Source organism: Brassica oleracea, chromosome C4 (genome assembly GCF_000695525.1).
Source record: "Brassica oleracea var. oleracea cultivar TO1000 chromosome C4, BOL, whole genome shotgun sequence".
NCBI lineage: Eukaryota > Viridiplantae > Streptophyta > Magnoliopsida > Brassicales > Brassicaceae > Brassica > Brassica oleracea.
In genome coordinates this window covers 6,842,033-6,851,595 of record NC_027751.1, presented here as the reverse complement: position 1 = coordinate 6,851,595, position 9,563 = coordinate 6,842,033, and the positions used below count along the sequence as shown (strand labels likewise).

The following is a 9,563-nucleotide window of genomic DNA, read 5'->3' as shown; positions in this document are numbered from 1 at the left end:
TTGCTGTTCCGGAGGCCGGACACAATGTTGTTGGTCACACGGAAAGTAAATACAAGAGTGTACTTAGAGCCTTCTTTGAGAGTAAACCATGGTCCTTTCGATGTCGGGTTACCGTCTTCAGGTACCGTCAATACCATGTCTTCTCTATCCGGTGACCTAATTGTTAAGTGCTGTTGGGAAAATTATCCAATATCGATGAGATGAAGATGGTATTAGACAACTAGAAAATTTAAGAAGAAGACTCTTAATATTTAGGAAAGGGTTTACTACAAAGATTTTGTTTTTGGAAACTCTCTCTTACAAATATTTTCTCTCTTTGTTTTTCTTGATTCTTGGATTAAGGCTTGATTATGATTTGATTAGTTTTGGGCTTAAGGAGGGAAATCCAACAACGAGCCATCAAGATGCGCAGACATAAAATCCAGCTGGACAGTGATACAAGCTCAGGACTATCACAAGTTTTGTAGGATCTCAAAAGCAAAAGCAAGGGTGGCTAAAAGTTTGAGCTACTCAAACTAAATCAGCCCAGTGAATTTACCAAAAAAAAATAATCAGCCCAGTGATTTTTGGGATTATGTGAGATGAAGAGTGGATCAATGTGTATCATACAAATTGTGTGATACTTGTAGTAAACACAAGCTTATATTGAACTAATAAGGTATACATGTCTCAAACTATGTAAAGAGAGGACAAGTGTTGTTTCACGGTGAATAAAAAGGTACATAGGGGGAGGGGATTTAATAGATTACAACTTCTTAAAACCTAGAAAGCATAAAACTCGGCTTAAGAGAAAATACAAAGAGAGAAGATTTTGGAATTAATCAAGATAGAGTTTATGATGAAAATAATTCAAATGACTCTACCTTTCTTACCTCAGGACTTTACTGGGTTGGTTCAAGAAAAGGAAAACGTGATTATCTCACCTTGACCAGAAGTGTGTGGAATTGGATTTGTCTTGATAAAAGGGACCAGAAGATTTGTATCTTTGAGATTTGATCAGCAAGGTGGGTGGTTCCAGTTAATTTAATCACTGGGACAATATCATATTAGTTTTGAAAGGAAGCCATGTGAACATCATATTTGTTTTGAAAGAAAATCCCTCAAATTATGAAGAGTAAGTGGCTGTTGAAGATGATCTTACACCCTTATTTTGGTCTTGAGCTGCATTTGGATAATCGACTTGTAGATTGAAGAACTTTAGCGGCTTTTAATTATATTTTAAATCGCTCCAAACTTGTGTGTCCATCTTATTATTATTTTTTTTCATTTTGTTATTTTAGAAGATGACCTTTGTATATTTAAGAAAAAGGCACATAATTGTATGAACCATTACAAAATCTAATTGCTTGTAGAAATAGTGAATGGGAATGTCAACATAAAAAGTGTTCACTTTCACGCACATTAGACTAGCGTCATCCAACTGGAGATTATTACGTTCAGTTCGTTTGATATGTCTTACTCCTCTTCATACCATAGAGGCTAACGTGAATCAAATGAAACCTATACGTTCATCAAGTGTTGAACCATTTGTTGATTTTATCTGAAATTGTAGTACTTCTAACATTTTATTTTTGAAAATGTTGATGGTAGTAAAAAAAAAGTTAAACAAGGCAAAAACAATTTGATTTCATTGATTGTTTTTCCCGAGTACACAAACATTCACATATCCCACAATGAAGCTAGAAATTAGGAAAGACAAAAGGAATAAAACAGAGCATAGATTTTAAAACCAAAGTTGCCAATTTTGTACATACATAATAACAATCATTTTGTAATTGCTATTTTGTGTTGTGTGGCTAAATTTAAACGTTGGCCGCACTTCTGAAGGAACCGAGGGACTTGGAACCAGAGGCCCTTAGGACGAATTGGTGATAAAATGCAGCTATGGCAGCTCCGATGAATGGTCCCACCCAGAAAATCCACTGTTATCAAATGAGACCAAAAAATATTCAGTACTATTATCCCACTAAAAAAAATATAACAATAGTTTGATTAGAACATACGTGGTCATCCCACGGCTTGGACTCGTTGTAGATAACTGCAGCTCCGAAACTCCTGGCCGGGTTAATCCCGGTTCCGGTGATTGGAATAGTGGCCAAGTGTACCATGAACACGGCAAATCCAATTGGGAGTGGCGCCAACACCTTTTATTTCATAATTCATAACCACAAATTAATTAGTTATATCATAAGTTCACTTAACTATATTTGTAACTGGAAGTAACTGATGATAAATACTTACGGGAACGTGGGAGTCTCGGGCATTTCTTTTGGGATCTGTAGCGGAGAAAACAGTGTAGACCAGGACGAATGTTCCAATGATCTCTGCAGCGAGTCCAGTCCCTGTGCTGTATCCATCGGCTAGAGAGTTTGCTCCTCCACCGTAACGTACGTAGTAAGCGCTTTGGAACGCTTTGACGAAACCAACTCCACAAATCGCACCCAAACACTGAGCCACCATGTATAGCACCGCTCTAACCAACGATACCTTCCTTGCCAAGAACAAGCCGAACGTCACCGCAGGGTTTATGTGACCACCTTCACAAAGTTTTGGGGTCAATTTCAAATAAACAAGAAACCAAAGACTACGTTTTTATTAAAAGTATAAACCGATATGAACCGGACCGGTTTGTTATCTTAATACCTGAGATACCGGCGGTGCAGTAGACAAGGATGAAAATCATGCCACCGAAGGCCCATGAGATGCCGAGGATTCCGACGCCTCCGCACTCATCACCTCCGGCCTTAGTGTCGGAGGAAATCTTGTAGCCGATGACAGTCAAAACAGTGACATACAAGAAGAGGAGAGTGGCTACGAACTCGGCGATGACGGCTCTGTACAAAGACCACTTGGTCAGCTCCTCCGCATCGAAAAACGGAGTTGGCGGCGGGTCTTCGTAGTCCCTCGAAGCGAATCCCTCTGCTCCTTCCACCTCTTTCGCCATTTAATATTTTAATATATCAAGAAAATGTGTTTTTGGTTATTGTTCTTGTTTTGTGATTGTGGAGGGATAAAGGAAGGTTGTTTATATAGAGTGAGTTCGTAGTGAATGCTCTGATTACTTCTGTATATACATGTTAATAATTGTAAGGTGTGCGTATTAGTTTACAAATAATGTTTTCCGTGGCAGGTTAATGGTTATCCAATTATTCGTTTCATTGAACTGATCATAGAAATGTATGTGACGATTATGATTATTTTTGTGGAAACTAGCTTCCACTAATTAATTACCTAGCAAGCTGTCATGATATAACCAATCTAATCATTGCTTCATAATTAACAATACAGTATTGCGTAATATATTCCATTATATGCATTTGTTATCATAATTCGGATTTTCATAATATATTTAAGTAAACAGTCCTATAAATTAAATTGTTGTGGATCCATATGTTATCTTTTCATCTAAATTAGTATTTGTCATATCAAAATGATTGTATTTGAATATGTTTTTGTTAACGAAGTTATAACTCAAGTTTATTTTTGGCTTTAGTTAGTGTTACTAATCTTATAAACTTAATCTGAATTTACTTGAGGTTTGGATAATGTAGAAGAATGGTTGTAAGAACAGCGACCTCTTAATTCTTAAATTATGGTAGATAATGGAGTTTTATGGTTAAATTAACTTAGCCTCGCCGCCCCACACCTAAACGTAGCTTTCATTTGGACCGACGTTAATATACTATATGCGGCTATATTTTCTTTCCCCTTGTCCATATGTCATGAGCCTTGTCCTCCCCCTAGAATAATATAAACTGTCACTCTTTTGCACATAAAAATAGTAAATAAATCTTATCAAATTGCAGACGTTAGCAAAGTTTTTGAACATTTGGTTTTAATTAGGGTGTCATAATGTTATAAGTGGAAAACTTTTATATAGCTAGATAAGGTTGATTAAGGGTGAGACTTGTGATATGTATATTCTAACATCTTTCAATTGCTACTTTAATCTTGTATCTACAATACTCTCTTGAAAAAAGCTAAATAGCCACATATAAAGCATAAATTATTACATATATGTTTAACCTAACCCTACCATTACAATAAATAATTATTACATGGACAGGATAGAAGGTACGGCGTCGTTTTAGTGGTTCTGTTTCCACTAAGGTCGAAATCTAATGGAACTGGGGTAGGTGACGTGGAAGGTGGGGTTCACTGAGCATGAGAAACCGTCCAAAAGCTCCGACAAATACATCGGCACCGTCCGATTAACTCCAACTCAGTCCAGCCGTCGGTTCCACTTAACCACTCTTGTCGCGCCACGTAGTGAGACCCACAAGCCGTCAATAATCATTTCCTATCACTCTCCCTCTATCCTCAATTCCAATTGCAATTTTCTTACGTCCATAATTTGCATATGTAATATATGTATTGCCGTAAGAAAATGAATTAGAGAAATATTTTAGGATAGGACAATTTTTTTGTTTATCAAAAATATAATATACAATGAGAAAAATGATGAAAATAAGTTTCAGTAAAAAAGTTAAAAACACTAATAGAATTAACTAATTTATACTTAAAATTTAGATTGGGAATGAGTTTAGGATTAAAAATATATATAATCAAAATTTTAAATAATAATTTTAGTAATATTTTCAAAAATGCAAAAGTATCCTTTTGATCTGAAAACATTTTTGGATTTTTTTGAGAGATTCGCCCACAAAATTATACAGTTCACAAATTATTTATTGAAAATGAAATTAAAATACATAAACGTGAACACGGACAAAAGGAATGTGGCGTATTGTGGTTTTCGTGGCTGTTGTTTTGCCATGTTGCATAACCTTATCGTTTTAGCGACGTCCCTCTGCTTTTATTGGACGAAGTAATATACATTTGCTGACAATGAATCCACGATAACAAAAAATACACTGATTTACGCATGTGTGAATATACATATAGTGAATGCATCATAGAGTCATAATTACTGATGTAGTGTTCTGTGACAAAATTAACACTAGTTGTTCGTTTTATGTTTACATTCTGCAGCTTATTGCACAAATAAAGTTTAGGTTCAAACTACATGTTTATGCTTTATAACACAAAAAATGATTCAAGATTAGTCTAATTTCATTATAAAAAAAATATTCGCTTGCGATATATTTACTAGTGTAAGCATGAAAAAGATGCAAGAGTAGTCCAGAATGTGCTAGAAACGGTAGGAACACACGCGAATATTTTGATACGATGGAGACAAATACTTTTTCATGCTTACAAATGATATTTTAATATTTGTCAAAAACTTTAAAGTAGCAATGCAATTATGAATGTTGGTACAGCTAGCTTACAGGTCAGCTATGTTTTGTATAACAATATGCAATTTATAATTTATATATCGCAATTGTTTATGTTCATCGCTCTAGTAAATTGCTCACGTTTTAATATTGGTTGTTGCTTGGTTTGTCAACGGTCGCATTTTAACCAAATTTAATGACGTTACTATGGGACGTTGATGTCTCAGTAGAAACAATGGAGTTATTTGGAAATGTTACCGCATGAGAAAGATATAATTTATTTCCTGTTTTTAGTGTTGACTAAAGGTTAAACAAACTATATGTTACATGCAAATATAGAATTAGCTAATAGAATTTTATGCACTCTATGGGCTCAAATCACAATTCGTTTTATGTGAATACTGATGACTAAATCTAGAAAGATTATTACTATTTTCTTCATTAAATAGTCAAGGTCAATTTTGCTACCAAAAATGCATCCAATAAAAAGAAATTACCGAATTTTATTTCCTTACAAAATATCATCAAAATAACATTTGAAATGTGTTGATAAAAAAGTGTCAGATATACGCTCAGTAGCACAAATCAAGAGCTAACTCTATATAAAGAACCATTTGCTCTAGCTTATTCTCAACCAGAAGTAAAATAGTTCCTAAGAAGAAACATCCATTACCTATAATAATACGATATGGCTAAAGACGTGGAAGGAGCAGAGGGATTCGCGGCGAGGGACTACGAAGATCCGCCGCCAACTCCGTTTTTCGATGCGGAGGAGCTGACTAAGTGGTCTTTGTACAGAGCCGTCATAGCCGAGTTCGTAGCCACTCTCCTCTTCTTGTATGTCACTGTTTTGACTGTCATCGGCTACAAGATTTCCTCCGACACTAAGGCCGGAGGTGATGAGTGCGGAGGCGTCGGAATCCTCGGCATCTCATGGGCCTTCGGTGGCATGATCTTCATCCTTGTCTACTGCACCGCCGGTATCTCAGGTAATAATATAACAAACCGGTCCGGCTCATATCGGTTCACATCTTTTATAAATTTCTTGTTTATTTGAAACTGACCCCAAAACTTTATGAAGGTGGTCACATAAACCCGGCGGTGACGTTCGGCTTGTTCTTGGCACGGAAGGTATCGTTGATTAGAGCGGTGCTATACATGGTGGCTCAGTGTTTGGGTGCTATTTGTGGAGTTGGTTTCGTCAAAGCTTTCCAAAGCTCTTACTATGTCCGTTACGGTGGAGGAGCAAACTCTCTAGCAGACGGATACAGCACAGGGACTGGACTCGCGGCAGAGATCATCGGAACATTCGTTTTGGTCTACACGGTGTTCTCCGCTACAGATCCCAAAAGAAACGCACGAGACTCTCACGTTCCCGTAAGTATTTATTATCAACTAGTTCCAATAATATAAGATGGTTAGTTTAACATGTTATAACTGAGTAATTAATTTGTGGTTATACATGAAAGGTGTTGGCACCACTTCCGATTGGGTTTGCGGTGTTCATGGTACACTTGGCCACTATTCCAATCACCGGAACCGGGATTAACCCGGCCAGGAGTTTCGGAGCTGCGGTTATCTTCAACGAGTCCAAGCCGTGGAATGACCATGTATGTTTCTTCTGTCTCTCTAAACAATCGTTATATTTTTTAAATGGAAAATATAACTGAATACTTTTGGTCTCATTTCATTACAGTGGATATTCTGGGTGGGACCATTTATTGGAGCTGCCATAGCTGCATTTTATCACCAATTCGTTCTAAGAGCTTCTGGTTCCAAATCCCTCGGATCCTTCAGAAGTGCTGCCAACGTTTGAGTTTAGCCACACAAAACAAAACAAAAAAGTGGTTACTATTATGTCTAAATTGGGCACGTGATTTTAAAATGTGTCCTCCTATGTCTTTTTTTTTTGCTTCTGCTTCTATTTGTGTGAATTCAAGTCAATGGAGTGTTTTATGTTTTCATCCTGGCAATTTCAGTGAGTTTGTTCCCTGCTAAAAAGTCGATTACTCTGCTTCTCTTTATTGTTCTCCTTTTCTAAACGATGTGTAAATTTTAACGTTAATAAGTCAGTCTCCAACCCGCATTGGATATCTCGACTAAGAGCATGATTATTGGGAGGTTCTTAGGGTGGGTTCTTAACAGAATATAAAAACTCGTATCTTAACTTTTAACTAAAAAAAAACTAAGAATCGGTTCTTAAATAAGAGTTTTAAGAACCTGTTTTTAACTTTTTTTTAGTTAAAAGTTAAGAGACGGGTTCTTATATTCCGCTAAGACCATCATTAGTTTTTAAGAAAATCAGTAATTTAATTAAATCAAAAATAATTAAAATGGGAGTAGTCGATCCTTAATAGGAGAGTTTGAGAACCGATTTAGATAGAGGTTTTTAGAACACGTGTCGGAAAACCACGAAGTTTCAATTTTTTTTTTCTCTCCGTCTTCTGTCGTCGTCTCCTTCTCCTCTGGGCTTCTCCGCTGAGTTTTTAGCACTCTTCTTTTGTTTCTTCAGCTACCAAATCAACCTCTCTCTCTCCAGGTTTGTATCTGATTCATCTCTAATCTCTCTTTCGTTTCCTCTGATTCACGATTCCACTTTTTTGATTTTTTTTTTTTCCGATAAATGACTGGTCTTTGCTTCGATTCATTGGGTTCTGGTTTAGACCATAGATACTGTTAGAAAGATTAGTACTTTCTTCGATTTGAATGATATATACGGTGCTTGTAGATCGTGTGTGTATTAGCCTAATAGAATTTGTCTCTAAAAAATCTTGTAACTGATGAGAGTCTTGTTGTTGTGATACAGTTATGAGAGAAATTACAAGCCCCTGGTTGACTCTAAAGAAAGCTAAGGAGCTTGCGATTTCTCCAGCTCAAGGTTTGTACCCTCTTTTCTTCTCTCTATTGGTTGACTTTAGTAGTATTGGTTCATTGTGTTACCCATGATCCATCAGGTTTCGTTATTTAATGTTATCTGTAAAACTCAATTGGTTTTTAGTCAAAATTATATTACATGACAATGGTAGAAGTTTGATCACATCACTTAGGTGGAAAATAAAACAAGACCAGTACGGTTTGCTTGAGATTAATAGATTATATCCTTGTATATAGGCTTTGTAACGAAACTATGAGACTGTGATTTCTGGGTTTGTATGATATGAGTGTATGCTGCTGATATGCAGGACAGGACAAAGGCATAAAAGTGCTTGTGGGAGCAGTAACGTTTTGTATGATCGGCCTAGTGAAGATGTGTCATTGTCGTCACTCACGTTTTTTATGCTAGTGTATCACAAACTTTTGTATCCTTGTGTATTATTCACTCACGGACTCTTGTTTGATCTTCTATTATCAACACACTTGTTTGGTCTTTTTATCTTGTAATGAGTGTCTTGTATTCTTGTGTATTATGAGTCACGGAAGTGGTGTTGTGTTTGTTGTTTTCTTGTGTCATTGTCTTTAAAATATAATCTTGTATTGAATTTGTATCTTGTAATGAAAGTATCGTCTTTAGAATTCTACCTTCGTGCCATCTTCTCTTTCTCATATTTTTCATTCTCAATCTATCTTCTAAACAATCTTCTAAAACAATTTCTACCTTCTAAACAATCTTCTAAACAATTTCTATCTTCTAAATATTCATCTAAATCTCAAAAACAAGCTGTTAAATGTTTGTACTTGTGTCTTTGGTCTATGTGTTTTATTTCAATGTTATGTGAAATGTTCAATGGTCAGTTTGTTTTATTTCAATGCTCGGTTGGTTTCAATTTTAATGCGGGGTTTGGTTTCAATGTTCAATGCCCGGTTTGGTGAACCTCGGTTCACCAACCAATAGGATTGGGTTATTTCATATTCGATATCTTTTAAAAAAGAAAACAAAATATTGTCAAATTATATTATCTTTTTAAAATTAAAAGGCAAAAAGAAATGAATAAAAAATATTAGTAATTACAAAAAAAAATATTTTTAACGTCATCAGCAAAACATTAAACCCTAAATCCTAATCCCTAAACCCTAAATCTTAAACCCTAAACCCTTGGGTAAACCCTAAACTCTAGGATAAATCTTAAACTATAGGATAAATCTTAAACTCTAGGATAAATCTTAAACTCTAAAACAAAATCAATAAACGCTAAAACACTCAAGGGTTTAGGGTTTAGGATTTAGGGTTTAGAGTTTTAGGGTCTAGTGTTTTTATTTAGAGTTTAGGATTTACCCAAGGTTTAGAGTTTACCCAAGGGTTTAGGATTTACCCAAAGGTTTAGGTACCCAAGGGTTTAGGGTTTAGGGTTTAGGATTTAGGGTTTAGAGATTAGGATTTAGGGTTAC

General features: G+C 35.7%; 2 protein-coding genes and 1 long non-coding RNA gene across 3 annotated transcripts; 2 read left to right on the top strand and 1 right to left on the bottom strand.

Moving 5' to 3' along the window:
* Positions 1–1,601: 1,601 nt before the first annotated feature.
* On the bottom strand, positions 1,602–3,023 carry LOC106342882 (aquaporin PIP2-2-like). Its single transcript, XM_013781938.1, has 4 exons — positions 2,644–3,023; positions 2,242–2,537; positions 2,004–2,144; positions 1,602–1,922 (listed from the first exon to the last, which is right to left on the bottom strand). Exons 1-4 carry the CDS (start codon positions 2,942–2,944, stop codon positions 1,803–1,805), a joined length of 858 nt encoding a protein of 285 aa, XP_013637392.1. The 5' UTR covers positions 2,945–3,023; the 3' UTR covers positions 1,602–1,802.
* Positions 3,024–5,859: 2,836 nt separating this feature from the next.
* Positions 5,860–7,309, top strand: LOC106342548 (aquaporin PIP2-2-like). Its single transcript, XM_013781517.1, has 4 exons — positions 5,860–6,226; positions 6,319–6,614; positions 6,707–6,847; positions 6,934–7,309. Exons 1-4 carry the CDS (start codon positions 5,926–5,928, stop codon positions 7,051–7,053), a joined length of 858 nt encoding a protein of 285 aa, XP_013636971.1. The 5' UTR covers positions 5,860–5,925; the 3' UTR covers positions 7,054–7,309.
* Positions 7,310–7,561: 252 nt separating this feature from the next.
* On the top strand, positions 7,562–8,752 carry LOC106342549. Its single transcript, XR_001269842.1, has 3 exons — positions 7,562–7,776; positions 8,044–8,115; positions 8,420–8,752. It is a non-coding gene; the product is annotated as an uncharacterized LOC106342549 (long non-coding RNA).
* The last annotated feature ends 811 nt before the right edge of the window (positions 8,753–9,563 follow it).